This window comes from Falco cherrug, chromosome 4 (genome assembly GCF_023634085.1).
Source record: "Falco cherrug isolate bFalChe1 chromosome 4, bFalChe1.pri, whole genome shotgun sequence".
Classification (NCBI taxonomy): Eukaryota; Metazoa; Chordata; class Aves; order Falconiformes; family Falconidae; genus Falco; species Falco cherrug.
The window spans coordinates 38,581,541-38,598,799 of NC_073700.1; the positions used below are offsets into that span (position 1 = coordinate 38,581,541).

At 69.6% G+C, this 17,259-nt stretch overlaps 3 protein-coding genes across 3 annotated transcripts in view; 2 read left to right on the forward strand and 1 right to left on the reverse strand.

Annotated features, from left to right (window-relative positions):
- The window catches only part of CORO7 (coronin 7), a 38,777-nt gene extending 33,242 nt beyond the window's left edge, over positions 1 to 5,535 (forward strand). Inside the window, 19 exon segments of the mRNA XM_055707845.1 lie at positions 842 to 896; positions 1,121 to 1,178; positions 1,275 to 1,420; positions 2,180 to 2,275; positions 2,361 to 2,477; positions 2,583 to 2,715; positions 2,804 to 2,979; positions 3,058 to 3,166; positions 3,268 to 3,354; positions 3,469 to 3,611; positions 3,708 to 3,812; positions 3,941 to 4,026; positions 4,103 to 4,244; positions 4,357 to 4,446; positions 4,547 to 4,663; positions 4,745 to 4,880; positions 4,986 to 5,077; positions 5,169 to 5,255; positions 5,338 to 5,535. Of these exon segments, the coding sequence (XP_055563820.1) occupies positions 842 to 896; positions 1,121 to 1,178; positions 1,275 to 1,420; positions 2,180 to 2,275; positions 2,361 to 2,477; positions 2,583 to 2,715; positions 2,804 to 2,979; positions 3,058 to 3,166; positions 3,268 to 3,354; positions 3,469 to 3,611; positions 3,708 to 3,812; positions 3,941 to 4,026; positions 4,103 to 4,244; positions 4,357 to 4,446; positions 4,547 to 4,663; positions 4,745 to 4,880; positions 4,986 to 5,077; positions 5,169 to 5,255; positions 5,338 to 5,343 (1,981 nt within the window). The 3' untranslated portion in view covers positions 5,344 to 5,535.
- Positions 5,536 to 5,699: 164 nt separating this feature from the next.
- Positions 5,700 to 8,339, forward strand: PAM16 (presequence translocase associated motor 16). Its single transcript, XM_055707851.1, has 6 exons — positions 5,700 to 5,832; positions 6,165 to 6,249; positions 6,822 to 6,961; positions 7,392 to 7,457; positions 7,598 to 7,728; positions 7,967 to 8,339. The coding sequence occupies exons 1-5, from the start codon at positions 5,830 to 5,832 to the stop codon at positions 7,682 to 7,684; spliced, it is 381 nt and encodes a 126-aa protein (XP_055563826.1). The 5' UTR covers positions 5,700 to 5,829; the 3' UTR covers positions 7,685 to 7,728; positions 7,967 to 8,339.
- Positions 8,184 to 17,259, reverse strand: GLIS2 (GLIS family zinc finger 2). Its single transcript, XM_055707848.1, is given in 8 exon segments — positions 8,184 to 9,812; positions 9,814 to 9,921; positions 9,923 to 10,560; positions 10,691 to 10,809; positions 11,073 to 11,206; positions 11,839 to 12,015; positions 12,295 to 12,670; positions 16,840 to 17,259. Coding segments are annotated over 7 exon segments (1,578 nt in total). The 5' UTR covers positions 12,655 to 12,670; positions 16,840 to 17,259; the 3' UTR covers positions 8,184 to 9,770.

Genomic DNA, 17,259 nt, shown 5'->3' on the forward strand with positions numbered 1-17,259 from the left:
GAAATGTCAAAAGTAACAGATTGTCCCTTTGTTCTCTGCCTGCCGAGCTCCCTCCGGCCCTGCCAGGGAAGGCAGTGGCGGCTCCGTGCTCCTCGTCACCACCAGCCCCTGCAGCCACCAAGCATTCCCTGTCACAGTCCCCTCCGAGCATCCCCGCGGTCATTGTCCCTCCGCTCACTGAGCGCTCCCCCAGCCATGGTCCCCTGCAGCCACCGAGCACCCCCTGGGCCGCAGGCTGGGACAGGGTGCAGGACATGGCCATGGCGCAGGGACACGCTCCAGCTGGCACTGCCCTGACCGCAGGGCGCTCCGGGGTTGGTGGCACGGCAGGTGCCAGGTGAGGTGTGCGGCGTGCCGGGGTGTGCCATGCGCCTGCTCTGAACTGCCCGAGCCGGCCCGGCCGGCCCCAGGGCTCCCGTGCAGGTGCTGGTGGCTTCCCTGGGCAGGGCAGGCTGCCATCGCTGGGCACAGGGCACAGGGCTGGGAGCAGGATACCCTGTGGCTGGGAGCCGGATACCCCATGGCTGGGCACGGCTTGGTGGCAGACACCGTGCAGCCAGGGCTGGGAGCAGCCAGCAGTGCCGGCAGCACCATCCCACTGCCACCCTGCCACCCCGGGGTGGGACAGCGAGGGTCGCGCCGTGAGGCGCTGTAAGGCAGGGGAGCAGCCTGGCACGCTGAGGGCACCCAGGTGCTGCTGCAGGCCTGATCCTGCCTGCATGTCCCCAGGACGGAGTTCGGGGCCTGCAGCAGTGGGGGACAGTGCAAGATCCAGCCCCGTGGCTGTCAGGGTGCTGTGCTGAGGGCTGCCCCCCGCTCAGCACCCTCCATTCCCTTGCAGGGCGACCATCCCGCTGTATGATGCCGACACGGGGCTGCTGGTGCTGGCAGGGAAGGTGAGGTCCCATGGGGTACAGCGGGGTGCAGGGGGTGCGGTGGGGTGCAGACAGATGCAGAAGGGTGCAGCAAGGTGCATGTGGGTGTAGAAGGATGCAGGGGGGTGCAGTGAGGTGCAGCAGGGTGCACATGGGTGCACTGGGGTGTAGAAGGATGCAGGGGGGTGCGGAGGGCTGCCCCCCACGGCCCCACTCAAGCCCCATCCCCTCTGCCTCTTTTCCAGGGAGAAAACCTCCTGTACTGCTTCGAGGTGGCACCCGCGCAGCCGGCGCTCACCCAGGGTAAGCAGGGTACATCCTGTGCCAGGCTCCCGGAACCCCCGGGGTCTCGGCCCGGCTTGCACTGCCTGCCCTACAGCCACCCTGCCTGTGCCCCAGTGACCCAGTGCCGGACGGAGGGCAGCACGTGGGGCCTGGCCGCTGTGCCACGCCTGGCCCTGGACGTCATGGCCTGCGAGGTGCTCCGTGTCCTGCAGCTCACTGACACCGCCCTCATCCCTGTCAGCTACCTGGTGCCACGCAAGGTAAGGGGAGGCTGCAGGCGGCACCACATCACAGGTGCCTGGTGCCATCTCATGGGTGACACCTCACTGGTGCTGGGTGACAAAGGGCACCCAGGTGCTGGGGGACCCTGGTTCCCAGCCTGGGGAGAGCAGGAGAAGAGGTAAAAGCTGGGTGCTGAAACCTGGGTGCTGATGGTGGGCAGTAAGGCTGGAGGGTGGGTGCTGCGGTGCTCAGGCTGAAACCTGGGTGCTGATAGTGGGTAACAGAGTCTGGGTTTGCTGGGTGCTAGATTTGGGAAGCCCAGTGCTTCATGGAAGATGCTGGGTGCTGGAGAGTGGATCCTGAAAGCTGGGTGCTGCCTCCTGGGTGCTGAGTGCCAGGTCCGGAATGCCTGGTGCTTAAAGCGGTTGAAATTTGGGTGCTGGGTAGTGGAGTCTTGAGTGCTGGAGGCAGGACTCTGGGTGACAGCTGGAGGCTGGGTGCTAGGGCTGGTGCTGGAAGTGGGGTGCTGGGTCCTGTAAGGGGTGATGTTGGGGTGTGGGTGCTGTCTCAGAGGCTGGCTGCACTCAGAGGTGTGCAAGGCAGCCCGACACCGGGCAGCATCTGACACGTACAGGCTTCGGCGCACAGCGTGCAGGGACAGGGGCTCCATGGCCGGAGGGTCTGGGGTGGCAGGGGGGGTCCAGGGGGAGCTGCAGCCCAGAGGGTGCCAGCTGGCAGCAGGATGGGGGCTGTGGGGTTTTGGGGACACCCACTTTGCCCCATCCCCTCTCCCACAGTCCATCCAGGACTTCCATGAGGATCTGTTCCCTGACTGCGCTGGGACAGTGCCAGCCACCACCGCCCAGGCCTGGTGGGCAGGGGACAGCCAGCAGGTCAGTGTCACCCAGGGGGTGTCCTTGCTGGTGGCATTGCCAGGGGCTGCCACTGCCCCTCGCCCACCGTTCTGCCCCCCCTCAGGTGCGGAGGGTGAGCCTGCACCCTGCACGAAGGCCCACGGAGACCTTCACCTCCCCCGTCATCGCCTGCACCCAGCTGCAGGCGGCCGACAGCAGCCCCACCGACGCCGACCGCAGCGTGAGCATGGGGTGCTGGGGGGTGTGCCGGGGGTGCCGAGGCATTGGGGGGCTCAGCAGGGCTGGGACACTGGCACCCCCTGCCCACCTGCTTTCCCTCCTGTAGGAGGGCAGTGGCTACTCCTCGCCATCCTCACTGGCCTCACCGGGCAGCGCCACCACCTCCCTCTCAGCCAGCACCGGCCCCTCTAGCGGCTTTGCCAGCAGCCCCAGCCAGAAGTCACTGCAGAGCATTTTGGGTGAGCGAGCGGTGCGGTGGGCTCGGTGTGCCCGGGGGGGCTGCGCTGGGGGGACCCGGGGCGCTCACCTGTACCCCGCCTGCACCAGGGCCCAGCTCCCGCTTCCGGCACGCGCAGGGCAGGGTGCTGCACCGCGACACCCACCTCACCAACCTGCGGGGGCTCAGCCTCACCACACCGGGCGAGTGCGACGGCTTCTGCGCCAACCACCAGCTCGTCGCCCTCCCCCTGCTCTCCGCCGGCGGGCAGATCGCCATCCTCGAGGTACCCCTGGCACGGCACAGTGGCCGGCGTGGCGCCAGCCGGTGCAGCGCAGGTGATGCCCCTGGCTCTCTCCCGCAGCTCTCCAAGCCTGGCCGTCTCCCTGACACGGCTGTGCCCACCATCCAGAACAGCGTGGCGGTGGCCGACCTCTCCTGGGACCCCTTTGACCCACGGCGCCTCGCTGTTGGTATGTGTGCCATCCCCTGGGGAGGGCACTGGGCTAGCCCCAAAGCACCAGGCATGCCAGATCGCCATATTAACCCCTGCCCATTCGTTCTGGTGCCGTAGCGGGTGAAGATGCCAAGATCCGGCTGTGGCGGATCCCTGAAGGAGGGCTGCGGGAGACACTGCAGGAGCCCGAAGTTGTCCTCCAAGGTGAGAGGCATGTGTGGAGGCACACCGAGCTCACCACGCTGGGGAAAAGCCAGCCCAGTGGTGTCCACATCCTGGCACAGGTGGGGATTTCCACGCATCACTCAACCTTACCAGGTCACACGGAGAAGATCTACTCCATCCGCTTCCACCCCGTGGCATCTGATGTCCTGGTTTCCTCCTCCTACGACATGACGGTACGGATCTGGGAGCTGAGCTCCGGGCGGGAAGCCTTGTGCCTGCGGGGACACGGCGATCAGGTAAGGGATGACACATGTGGGGACACCCGAGGGTTGTGTTTGGTCAGGCAGGGCACATGGGGCATACAAACACACACACAACATCCATCTCCCCAGATCTTCAGCCTGGCTTGGAGCCCTGATGGGAAGAAGCTGGCAACAGTGAGCAAAGATGGCCGGTTACGGCTGTATGAGCCCCGGCACAGCCCTCAGCCTCTACAGGTATGAGCACGGTAGTGGGGATGGGCTGGAGAGCTGGGGTGCAGGCAGGGACCTCTGCCCCCACCACGGGCACCTGCCTGCACCCCCAGCTCTCTCCAAGCAGGCAGGGTAACCTTCACCCCACACAGGAGGGTCCAGGTCCCGAAGGGAGCCGTGGAGCACGCCTGGTTTGGGTTTGCAGTGGCGACTACCTCCTGGTGTCTGGCTTTGATAGGTAAAGCAGGGGACACACACCGGGGCAGGGTTCCCCAAGGGACACTGTGCCCCCCCACATTGTCACCTCCTTGCAGCCGCAGTGAGAGGAGGATCCTCCTGTACCGGGCACAGGCTCTGCCTGAGGGACCCTTGTCTGTCCTTGGGCTTGACGTGGCCCCTTCCACCCTCCTGCCCTTCTATGATGAGGATACTGGTGTTGTGTTCCTCACTGGCAAGGTGAGGGCTTGCCCCCCCAAAAAACAGGGGGCTACCTGCCTACAGCACCCCAACAGTGCGGAGGGACCCTCTATGCACCCCACTGCCAGCTGCCATCTCACTTCATCCCCAGGGTGACACCAGAGTCTTCCTCTACGAGGTGACACCTGAGCCCCCCTATTTCCTCGAGTGTAACAGCTTCACCACCAATGAACCCCACAAGGTAAAGGGGGGGTCCTCCGGGGCCGTGCTGCCTGTCCCTGACCCCTCTGCCTGTGCTGCCAGACCCGTGGCAGGCCCTGCTCATGCTTCTGCCCCATCAGGGCTTTGTCTTCCTGCCCAAAACGGTGTGTGAGGTGCGGGAGGTGGAGTTCGCCCGAGCACTGCGCCTTGGGCAGAGCACTCTGGAGCCGGTGGCTTTCCATGTGCCACGCGTCAAGGTGGGTGGCAGGGCCAAGCCATGTTTTGGAGGGAGGGATAGGAAGCAGGGGACCCCTCCTCAGTGCCCCTTGCCCCTGCAGAAGGAGTATTTCCAGGATGATATCTACCCACCGACCCGTGTCTGGTGGGAGCCGGCCCTCAGCAGCAGCGCCTGGCTGGCAGGGCAGGATGGGCAGCAGCGCCATGCCAGCCTGCGGCCGGCCGACATGATGCCAGGTGGGTGCAGGGGCACAGGGTAAGGACCCCAGGCCCACGAAGACGGGTGTGTGGGTCAGCCGTGGGGCAAAGCCCTCCTGCCCTATGGCAACACCGCTCTCCCAGTGAGTGAGGCACCAAAAGAGGCTCCGGCGCGGAAGTTCGTCCCTGCGTCCGTGTACCTGGAGGAGAAGTCTGACGAGCAGAAGAAGGAGGAGGTGGGTGCTGGGGCACCCCGAGGCCACCCTGCTGGGGGCCTGGGCCGGGGGCAATGCCACCGGCCCACGGCTCTGCCCTGCCTCCCTGCAGCTCCTGAGTGCCATGGTGGCCCGGCTGGGCAACCGGGATGACCCACTGCCCCAGGACTCCTTCGAGGGGGTGGACGAGGATGAGTGGGTAGGTGTTGGGGGGGACACGACACACATGACCTCTGGGGTCACTCCGGCCATGCCCCTCACCCGCACCGGGCTTCTCACAGGACTAGGCCGGGCCTCCGCACCCGCCCGGGCTCGGCGGGGAGGATGAAGAGGAGGATCAGGAGCAGGAGCAGCAGCCGCAGGGCCGACCCAGCTGAGGGGAGGCACAACAAGGCCTAGGCCCAGGCGCTGCACCAGGCCAGGCAGCAGCCCCGGGCCCGACGCGGGCAGGCCCCGCTATTAAAGCCGCTGCACCAGCAGCCGTGTCCTGCCGTGATTGCGGGCCGGTGCCGGGGACACGTACACGGGACCGGGAGGGGACGGCAACAGGCCGCGAGGCGGGCCTCGCCCGCCGCCCGGATGAGGCCGCCCATTGCGCAGGCGCAGCGCCGGGCCCGCCGGGCCCTCCCGCTCGGCGCGGCCGCCAGGGGGCGCGGTGCCCGCCGAGGGAGGGCCGGTGTGGCCGCTCTGCGCCGCCGCCGCCGTCTCGGTGGCCGCCGCGACCTTCGCTCTCTGACCCCGTGACCGCGGGGGGCGGAAGCGGCGGCAGGGACATGGTGAGAGGGGACGGTGGAGGCGGCGGCGCCGGGACGAGGCCCGAGGGTGGAGGGACAGGGCTCGGGGCGGGGCCTGGGGCCCGGGGCGGGGCGAGGACGCCGGTTCTGGGGGGACAGGGCCTGGGGAGGGGGGAGCGGGCCGGGGCTGCGCCGAGCCACGGTGTGACAGCACCGGGGAGGGGCAGGGCCGGGCCCCGGGGGACAGGGGACGGGGAGGGGGGACCGGGTCGGGGCTGCGCAGGGCCCGAGGGGAGGTGCCAGGGCTTTGCCAGGGCTGGGGGCAGGGCCCGGGGCAGCTGTGACAGCGGGGTGACAGCAGGGTGTCCCCGCAGGCCAAGTACCTGGCGCAGATCATTCTGGTGGGGGCCCAGGTGGTCGGACGGGCCTTCATGCGGGCGCTGCGCCAGGAGTTCGCAGGTAGGAGCCGCGCTGCCGGCCCTGGCACGGGGATGCCACTCTGCGTGCAGAGTGTCCCCTGCCTTCCCCGGGCACCCCGCCGCTCCCGGCCCCGGGGCTGTGCCTGGAGGGGGCCCTTGCCTGGCTTGTCGCAGGGTGACGGTCAGCACCCATGTCCTGGTGCCAGCCTAGTGGCATTTCAGCTCGTCCCAGGCTCCTAGCAGCTGGACCCAGGCACCGGTATGGAGCCGGCACCACTGCCTGGCTCCAGGACATCCCAGCAGCCCCAAAGGGCGCAGCGGGATGGTCCTCTTGGACATGGTAGCCCCAGCCCTGCCTGCGAACAGCAGAGCTCGCTGTGGGCACTGACAGCAGACGGGTGCCCCCCCGAGTTCCTGCCACCTCCCCAGCACCGGGGACCTCTGCAGGTGACCCCCGTGGGCTGGAAGCAACGTGAGGAGGGCAGAGGAGTGAAACTGGGATCTGAGCACCTCAGAGCTCACGGGCTTTGATGCCTGGCCCCTGCCCAAGGCCTAGGGGTCCCCGGGGGGTGCAGCGCTGCGGGGACTCACACCCTCGGTGTCTCCGGGCAGCGAGCCGAGCAGCAGCAGACGCGCGAGGGCGCTCGGAGAGGCCCCAGTCCGCTGCCGCCTCCAGGATCATTGGCATCAGCCTCCAGGAAGCTCAGCAGATCCTCAATGTCTCAAACCTCAACCCAGAGGAGATCCAGAAGGTAGAGGGTCCTTCGGAGCTGGGAAGGGATGGTGCTGGCAGGGTCCTGCCCTCGCCACAGCTGCTGCCTGGCGTGGGGGTGACGACTGGTCCCTGCAGGAAGTGTGGGTGCTGTCCTGGGCCCAGTTAATCCCAGTTTGAGGTTTCCTTACCCTAGCTGGAGAAGCAGGCTGGCAGCCTGCGGGCATTAGCAGATTGCCAGGCATGGCCCCTGCGTTTGCCTGGCAGTGCTGCTCAAGGAAGGGGATGTGGTCTCCCCAGAGATGCCTGACCAGAAGTGTGGGGACCCACTGCAGGGTCGGGCAGAGCCAGCCATGTCCCCAAGGTCATGCTTGTCACCTCCAGCACCACTGCAAAGAGTGGGAGGCCACCGGGGTTCAGGCCAGGGAGGGTGGAGGAGGTAAATCTGATGGGGAGCTTCTCTTTGGCAGAACTACGACCACTTGTTCAAGGTGAATGACAAGTCGGTGGGCGGCTCCTTCTACCTGCAGTCGAAGGTGAGAAAGCACTGGCCCCCAGCACCTTCTCCTGCCTGGGATTTGGAGGAGGCAGAGCCTGAGTGTCACCTCGGGCAAGGGTGGGAGGGGTGGGGGCAGCCCCATCCCTCCGCGTCACCCGGTCCCTCCGTGTCCCTCAGGTGGTGAGAGCCAAGGAGCGACTGGATGAGGAGCTCCGCATCCAGGCCAAGGACGAGAAGGAGAAGGGGTGGAAGGCTGAGACGTGACTCCTGCCACCCCGCACCCCATGTCCCTCACCCTTAACTTATAGGTAGCCAATAAATGCCATGTCCCCCAGCACCTGGCCTGGTTGCTCTGTGCTCTGGGGAGAGGGGACTTGCCCGCCTCTGCCCACTGCTCCAGTGGGGATCAGCCCCTGTGAGGGGCTGGAGTTTGCTCTGGGGAGGAGGAGGGAGGCAGCTGGGGAAGAAGGGGTGTCCCCAAGGCACCGAGGGCTGCCAGGGCTCAAGTGGCACGCAGGGAGGCTGCAGAAGCTATTTTCTTGGCAGGTTCAGATGCTCTTGGCCTCTGGCTCTGTACCACGGGAGTGCTGTTACCCTTCTCCCACCACGGCAGGCAGCTGGGACAGCTGCTGGGTCGGGCTGAGGGGCTGTGGGGGGACGCTGCGGCTGCCCCCACCCGCGGCTTGCCCTGCAGACCCTGGCAGGGCTTCACTGGCACTGAGGCTGCGTGACTGGGAGGGCGGGGACCCACCATGACGTTCGGTAGAGCTGGCCATGCCCCCGAGGTCGCACCCATCATCTCCAGCACCCCTCTGTCCCCACCATGGGCTCCTCGCCACCACTGCCAGTCGCGGACTGAAACAGGAACTTACTTCAACTTCACTTTATTGTTTTCTTAATAAACTTCCTCTCCCCTGGACGAATATAGTGTTATAGTCGTTAGCTTATCTCTTACTTCTGCAGTCCTTAAACGCTATGCTAACAGCGATGGAGCCCAACAGGAGGAAAATAAAAACAACCCAGAAACTACGATAGAAAGGCACTTCGAGACCGTTAAAATACTGATGTCCTGGAATGTGCAACAACAAACCAACAAAGGAGCGAGGAGACGTACACTGGCCGGGGCGGCCTGGTCGATGACCCGCGGCCATGCCGGGGCTGTGGCAGCGCCGGGCAGCCGCTGCACCCCAGCCCGAGGAGGGTGAGGGCAGGGAGACCTGCTCCCCGCAGGGCACACGCAGCTGGGGGCTCCTTCCAGCGGGGAGGGAGAAGGACCGGGGAGGGCCCCACTGCCCTGGTTTGGAGAAAGCCATGGGCTGGGGGTCCTGCTCGGCAGCAGGAGGTACATGGGGACCCCCCCCTGCACGTGCTGGGAGAGGTGCTGAGCATGCTGCCCACTCCTGGCATGGCAGCAGCATCCTGCCTGCCCCAACGCTGCCCTGTGGCCTGGGGGGGGCTCACCTGGAAACATCCCTTCGGCATGTCCGGAGGAGCAGGTGCCCTGCCAGCTGGTGCCAACGCGCCACCGGCAGCAGCTCCGCTGGTGCCTGGAGTCCTGCCCGCGCTGCCCGCTGCCCGCATGCGCTCGCGGTACGTGGTTAGGTATGAACGTAGCTAAACAGGGTGGCTCTGCCCCGGCGCGGAGCCGGCACGGCGAGCAGCACACGCGGCCGTGTGCCTTGTCACGGGGAGGGCCGGGGAGGCGGCAGGGGATGAGGGTGGCCGCAGAGCGGGAGGGATGCAGTTGGGCACCGGGCCGGCATGTGCCCAGCCAGCTGGGCCTGGCGCAGAGGTGCAGTGGCCACGGCGCTGCCTGTGGCTGTGCCAGCCAGGCAGGATTGGATGGCACAGCCAGGCACAGCTCAGGGCTGTGGGAGCGGTTGGTCCCCGAGCTGTCACCCCTCTGTCCGCGTGGTGGGAGGCCGGGGGCTGTGGCCCCCCTAAACCGCCACTGGCGGTGCCAAGGCCTCGGGCAGGGAGACGCCAAGTCAGTGGCAGCAGATGAACCCAAGCGGGACCCTGGCAGAGCAGGGGGCTGGTCAAGAAATAAATAGCGGCGTATCCAGCTGCCCAGGCCAGGGGGGTGCAGGGGGAACCCCCGCCTTGTACCCCCCCACCTGCCCCAGGGCCACCCCTGGCACGGGGTTGCAGCTGGCTCCGGCCACCGAGGGATTATTGCTTTTCTCAGAAGAGTCTGTTCTTCTTTCGTGATGGTTAAAAGCACGAACGAGGCCCCACCGGGGCTGGGGGGGGCTGTGGAGGGGAGGAGGGGGTGAGACACCCCCCCCCATCCCTAGGGAGCGGGATCTGCCCGCCGGCCAGTGGCTGGCCGTGGGCATCGTCGGACCCCTCAATTCACGGCGGCGGGTTTGAGCAGCAGGGAGCCGGGGGGGGATGAGCACCCAGCCGGGGGGCAGCGCCTCGGGGCTTCCCCCCGCACCGACTCCAGCCGAGAGGTCGAGCACGGCCCCCGGCAGCAGCGCCAGGCTCTCGGGGGGGGGCCCGCGGCCGCCCCAGCTCCGTCCTTTCGCCCCTCTCCTTCCGACTCTCCGGCCCCTTGCCCACCTTGGGCGGCCGCCCCTCAGCCCCGCTGCCCTTCTCCCCCTCGGCCTTGGCCCCGCCGGCCAGCAGCGACATGATGGGCAGCCCCAGCCCCGCTGCGAAGGGCGAGGGCAGCAGCGGGCTCTTGGCCAAGTTCAAGGCGCCGCCGTTGAGCGGCAGGACGGGGCCCGGTGGAGCGGGCAGGGCACCCGCAGCCCCGCAGCCCAAGGCGCTGAGGTCGAGCGGTGCCGGCACCAAAGGGATGGGCAACGCCGGCAGCCCCGGCGGAGCGAAGAGGGCGGCGGGGTTGGGGATCACGAGCTGCGCCCCGTTAACGTAGGGCACCTCTGCTGAGCCCAGGGGCGTTTTGGGAGGCGGGTGGACCTTGAGCATCTCCGGGTGCTCGGGGGAGACAAAATGGCCGTGGGCTTTGATATGCTTGCGGAGGGAGCTGGGGTCGGTGTAGCGCTTGTGGCAGCCCGGCATCTTGCAGGAGTAGGGCTTCTCCACGTAGTGGGTGCGGGTGTGCTTGAAGCGGTCACTGGAGTTGGAGTAACGCTTGTTGCAGCCTTCGTAGGGGCAGATGTAGGGCTTCTCGCCTGCAGGACAGCACATCACCAGGTCTGCCGGAGGGCACAGCCAGCCCTGCTGGGTCCCCTGTGCCCCCCCACCCCCCCCCCGCCCCAAGCCTCCCTGCTCCCCCAGACAAGCATGGCGGCCTGCGCTGACCTGTGTGAGAGCGGTTGTGGATTTTCAGGTTCTCCAGGCGCGAGAAGCTCTTGTTGCAGGTGGGACAGCGATGTGGCTTCTCGTTGGTGTGTGTCCGGATGTGGATCAGCATCTTGTACCTGCCAGCGTTGGGGGGACATCCCAGGGGAGGATCAGTCCTGGAGCCCTAGCACATCTCCTTGTCCCCATGCCCTGGCTATGAGGGGGGGACAGGGACATCCAGCGTGGTCATCCAGGCCCCCAGGACCTTGCAGCCAGAGGGCTGGCTGGCTGGATGGATGGATGGAGACCTCCCTCTGCACCGCCCCCAGTGCTGGGCTCCTGTCTCCCCATGGTAATTCAGAGCAGCCCCCTCCCGGTGCCCGGAGCCCCCCCTGCCCACCTGGCGTTGAAGCCCCTGCCGTGGCGGGCGCAGCCCTCCCAGTGGCAGCAGTAGCCCGCGTCCTTCTCAGGTTTGACATGGAAGTCGTTGACGTGGTCCACCAGGTCTTGCAGGAGATCAAAGAACTGGTTGCACTGTGGGCAGGAGGCCGGGGGTGAGGTGACCTGGTGGGGGGAGCACCAGGGGGGGCCAGGACACCCACCAGGGCCAGCCCCTGCCTCTCACCCCCCCAGCTCCCACCCGTATCCCATGCGCAGCAGCACCAGCATCTGGGGACATGGAAACAGCCCTTTGAATGATGCCCCCCAGCCCCGTGTCACCCCCCAGCATCTCTGCACAGCCCCCAGCTTCCCATCGCCCCCCCTCCAGCCCCAAACTGTCCCTGCTTGTCCCCTCCAGCCTCACACAGCCCCCCCACCAGCCCCATAAAGCTCTGCCATGGCCTTCTAGCCCCACATGCCCCTGTGTGCCCCCATGCCAGCCCTTTATACCCACCCCCAGCCCCATAAAGCATCTGGACGACCCCACCCCCACATCAAATCCCCAGCTCCACATCACCCCCACATTCCACCCCCCCCCAGCCCCAGAGCTCTGCCATGGCCTTCCAACCCTGCATCCCTTCTCCAGCTCCAAAATGCCCCTGTGTGGGACCCCCCACTTCCCCCCCCCCAACTCTTGCAATGCCCCTGTGCTGTCTCCAAGCCCCCCATCATGATCCCCAGCGCCACAAAACTTCCACACAGCCCCCCCTGCCCCCCCCGCTGACCTTGGACCAGCGGCAGACAAGCTGCTTGGGCAGAGGCAGCTCGGGGGGGAGGCGTTTCTCCTTGCTGGGGGGCAGGAAGGCGGTGGGGGGCAGATGCAGGGCCCCTCCTGCCCCCAGAGGCAGGAAGAACTGGAAGGAGCTGGGGAGGCCATCGATGTAGCGCAGGGACTGGAAATCCTGGAACAGAGACGGAGGGGAGGGGGTGGTGGGGGATGGATAGAGACCCCAGAACCACCCATAGCTCCCCCTCAGGAACCACCCTGGGGATGCCACTGGGGTCGAGGGGCACAGAGGGGGCCAGACAGGACACTGGCCCCAAAGCGTATGTACACACGGCGGTAGGGGGGCTGCGTCACCGGCAGCACCAGGCACGCTGCCAAGGTCAGGAGCGCTGTCCCAGGCACAGTCCCCACTGCTGGGGACACCTCACAGGGTGGGGGGCACAGCCGTACTTACGTGGGGGGTGAGGGGACCTGGCAGGTCCCCGCTGCCCTGGCGCTCGGGGGAGAGCGAGGCGCTGCCAGCCGGAGACTCCCCACCAGAGCGGGGCGAGAGGCTGAGGTCCACCACCGGCGCTGTGGAAAATCGCCCGTCCTGTGCCTCCACCAGCCTGGAATGCGCCAGAAGACCAGGGGATGGCGAGGCCGGCATGGCCCGGCGACCCCCCCGGCTCCCCCCTCGGCCATCCCCGGCCGGCGGGGTGTCTGGGCGCTGGGGAGCACGGGGTCGGAGACCAGGGGGACCCCGCTTCTCCCGGGCCGCTCGCAGCTTGGAGATGCTCAGCTTGAGGTCCAGTGGCTCCTCCAACGAATGCATGGTGCCAGGGCGGGCGCTGCAGGGGACACACAGGGGTCACCGTGGGGATGGGGGGCACTGGTGCCACTTGAAGCATCGCCCCATCCCAGCCCCATGGCGATGCCCATCTCTGCTCTGGGCCGGAGGCCGAGCAGGCGCTGGTGACTGTGGTGCTGGCAATGGGGACTGTGCCGTCCCTTCCGACCACCCTGCTGCGGCCCCCTCCTGCAGCGGGCAAAGGGCAGGGCAAGGCACAGGGGGGCCCCCAGCGGCCCCTCGGTGTCCCCATAGCGTCCTCCCTGCGTCGCCAACCCCGGGGCCGGCGCAGCCCCTTGGCCGATGACCAAACCTTGCCAAGGACTGCCAAGTCTCCCGGGCACCGGCGGCCCCGGAGCTGCGGTGTCCCCGTTCCGCACCCCCGGCGTCCATCCGTCCATCCCCACGGGCCTGCCCCAGCCAGGCCTTTCCCAGCGGCAGGGGCGGGCGGTGGCGGCCACCAGCCCGGCAGTGACCCGGGCGGCCAAGCCCGCTGGCCCCAGCCCCGGAGGCGGCAGAGCTTCCTCCCCCGCCGGGGCCCCTTCCCCGCCGGCCAACGCTGCTGCCTGCCGGGGCCGGGCAGGGGCTGCCTGCCGCATGGCGCGGCACGGCCTGGCATGGCACGGTGTGGCATGGCCCGGCACGGCGTGGCATGGCCCGGCACGGCACTGTGTGGCACAGTGTGGTGCGGCACAGTGCAGCATGGCACAGCGTGGCACGGCACGGCACAGTCAGCAAGGGCGCGGCCTGCAAGCACCCCCCACTTCCCAGGACATAAAGGGGGACCCTGACCCCCCCTAGTGCCACTGTCCCCAGGGTGACAGCTCCACGGCACCAACCCACCCTGTGTCCCCGCTGATCGCCCCCCACCTCGGCTCAGCGGCCACACGTGCAGCAGCAGCCGAGAACGGGCAGCTCAGCGCAGGAGTGAGCGCCCCAGCCTGAGCCACCAGCACGGATCCGGTCCCCTGCCTGTGGGCCGCCCCCCCGGCCACCCGCATTGCCCAGGGCAGGGTGGGGGCAGCCGAGGGGCCATGCTGGGGGGCACTGCGCACCCAGTACACGTGGCAGTGGGGGCCCCCCCATCCCCACCCCACCCCGGGGGGCCCGGCCCCCGCCCTGCCGGCAGGGCCCCCCTGCGCTGGCGGGGGTCCAGCCCAGCTCAGACGCTGAGGAATGCGGAGGAGCTGCGGGGGGCTGGGGGCCTGGCTGGCGGGGCAGGGGACCCCCCGCCTGCACCCCCCTACGGCATCGGTGCCCCCAGCCTGCCCATGGGGCTGGCCCCATTGGGGGACCCCTGTCCCAAGTTCCCATGGTGCCCCATAGCAGGCTCCCCTGCCCTGCAGGGGGGCTATATCCCTAAGCCCCCCCCCCAGTGGCCATGGGGCCTGCCCCATAGTGGGGGTCCCTCCTCTCCAATGGGGGGGAGGGTCCCCTGGCTGAGCCTCCACCTCCTCCCATAGCTGTGGGGCCTGCCCCATAGCAGGGTCCCATGCCCTGTGGCAGAGCCACCCTCCTGTGTGCCCACAGCCATGCGGGCTGCCCCGCAGCGGGGGTCCCAGCCCACCGGGGGTCCTCACCCTGTACCCACAGCCGGACCTGCCCCACAGGGTGTCCCCACCCAGAGCCCCCCCGTGGCTCTGAGGCTCTGGCCACCCGCCACGTGCCCCACAGCCCGGTGGCACAGCTTGAGGACAGAGGGACGGGGGCAGGACCCCACAGCCAGGGGGCTGGGGCAGCTGGGGCGGGACCCCCCCCCCCCACGCAAGCGGGACAGCACTCTGGCAGCCCCCCAAAGGTGGGGGCCACGCAGGGGGCTGGACCAGGCATCGGGGCCGGTTGCCCCAGGGTGGCCCTGTCCCCACATCCCTAGGGTCCTGCGTCCGGGGGGTGGCGGCGCAGGCGGGGGCGCAGGCCGGCCGGGCGGGGCGGGTGGGAAGGGGCCTCCAGCCGCTGACGCCATGGCTCCCGGCGCGGCCGCGGGCGGGCGGGCAGGCGGCTGCCAAACCACGCGGCCGCCGGGGCTCCTGGGAACCGGCCCCGCTCGGGCGGGGGGGGGGGGGCCGCGCCGGGCGGGGGGCGCGGGGACGAGCCCCCACGGTGGCCTGGCTGCCCGCCCCGGCACCTGCGGCCCCCGCGTGAGGCCCCTGCTCCCCCCCCCCCCGGCCTCTCCTGCCCGCGCCAGGCGCTGCCAGCCCGGCTTCCCCTCCGGCCGCCCAGCAAGCCCCCCCCACACCGCACCAGTTCAAACCAGTCCAACGCGGCACTGGACCCAGGGGCTTCCCAGTCCAGGCGGGGGCCACTAGGACAGAGCCTAGGCATTGGGGGACACCCCTCCACCCACCCCCAGCTGAGCTGAGGTCCCCCGAGACCCACCCCCCCCCGCTACCCAGCACGGCTGGGGGACCCGGGGTGACCCCAGTGCAGCTGGCGGGGTGCCAGGTCTCCGGGCCACCCCGCTGCTGGCATGGCCGCGTTGTCACCCCCCACAGCCCCCACCCCACAGCCCCAGCTGCGGCACAAAACCCACCAGGAATAGCGCGAGCTGGGGGGGCTGCGGGGCAGAGACTTCCCGGTGGCACAGTGGGCTTGGCGATGGCAAGGGATGCCAAGGCCAGGCCTGCGCCACCCCAGGGGCGATGGTGACCCCAGGCGCAGTGCCAGCACTGTGGGCAGGCAGAGCTCGCCCCCCCCCTCGCCGTGGTGGCACTTGGCAGGGCTGGCAGCGGCATGCTGGCACCGCCGCAAAGGTCGGGCAGCCCTGGGAGCCCCCCCCGCCATGCCGGGGTGGTGTGGGTGGGTTGGCAGAACCCAGCCCCACTGCCAGGCTCTGTGCCGCCGCTGCTGCCCCGGTCACCGTGCCCACAGATGGTGGCAGGAGGAGATGGGCCACCGTGGGACCCACTTGCCCACCTTGTCCCACTGTGGGCAGCACTAGCACTGCTACCCCTCAGTGGAGCCCAGGGGGCCACATCCTGCTGGTGGTTCTGGCTTGTCACCAACCCCCCAGCACCCACCACCCCATGACACCCAGGCTGGTAACTGTCCCCAGGAGTGGCTGTGGCCCTGGTCCCTGAGCCAAGCTGGTACCGTGGTCCCCCCTTCCTGGGTGCGTGGCGGCTGTGGGGATCCCAGTGGGGGGCTGAGGCCAGCCCGCTCCCCCTGTGGGACAGCCCCACGGCAGGGCCACCAGCAGCACACACCCTGCCACCTCTGCCTGGGGACGCAGCCGGGCCATGCAGGGACAGGAGCTGGGCTGGTCCCCTGTCACCCAGCAGATTGGACCCTGGGGCGCGGCAGCAGCACGGGGCTGGGGGACACACAGGGACCCCGGATTACGGGGACGTGGTAACAGCAGGGTGACACAAAGGTGCTGGGAAGAGGAGGTGGCCACTTGCAGAGGGGTTTCTCCAGGCGGGGCAGGGGATGAGCCCCTGCAGCAGCGCCTGGGGACAAGCTGTGGCAGCCCTCGGCCCCTGCTGCTGGCACCTCAGGGAGGGGGTCACCCCAGCCGACTCCCCAAGCCCCCTCCGTGCCAGCGCAGCCTGGGCTCTGCCACCCCACGCCTCGGCCCCCCGAGGGCCGCCAGCCCCCCATGACGGGCACCAGGGGGTGAGCAGTGGCCCCCGGCCGAAGCCCCCCCCCCCCCCCCGCTTTGCCCTCCCCGCGCGGTGGGGACACACCGGTGGGTCCCCGGGGGTGGCCGCAGCCGGGCAGAGCCACCGAGCACGTCCCGCCGCAGCCCCCGCCCCACGGCCAAGGTCAGGACACCGGCCCCGGGCGCGGGGGAACCACGGGTGACAGGCACCCCCCTGGCACCCACTGGGCAGTGCTGGGGGTCCTCTTCCCCCACCCACCCCGCGTACCCCCCCGGGGAGCCCCTCGCCCCGGCCGCCCTCCCCTCACTCCCCTCCTGCGCCCCGGGGCTGCAGCGGGGCCACGTCCGTGCGCGCCCCCCCCGCGCTGCCCGCGGCGGGGGGGCTGCAGGTGCCGAGCCAAGGGACCCCCCCGCACCCCCCGGGCAGGGGCCCCCGCGGGGCGGGGAAGGGGCTTCCCAAGGAGGCTGTTGTTCACCCGCCCCCCGCGGTGGCAGCATCCTCATCCTCCTTCTCTCCCCCACCCCGGGCGCGGCGGCGCGACAAAGCGCCGGTCCCCGGTGCGCGATCGTACCTGCGGCGGGGGCTCAGCGCCGGCGGCGGGCGGGGAGCGGGGCGGGGAGCGGGGCTTGGCGGAGCGGGCCCCCCCGCTGCCGGGCCGCCGGGCCGCTCCGCCACATCTGCAGGGGCTGGGGGCGGGGGCGGCGGCGGGGCTCTGCGCCCCCCCCCCTCCCCGGTCCCCCCGGGCGGCGGCGGCGGAGGGCGGCGGCGGGGCGGGGGCTCTGCCCGCCGTGATTTATGGCCGCCCCGCACCGACCGGCCCGGCCCCGGCTGCGGGCGGGAGCTGGGCGGGGGCCGGGGCCCGGCCCCTCCCCGCCGCGGGGGGCACCGGGGGGCACCGGGGGGAGCCCCGCCCCGTGGGGGGGACGGGACGGGGGCGCGCGCGGACACGCGGGGACACCCCCCCCCCGCGCGCGCGCTCCCCCCCGCGCAA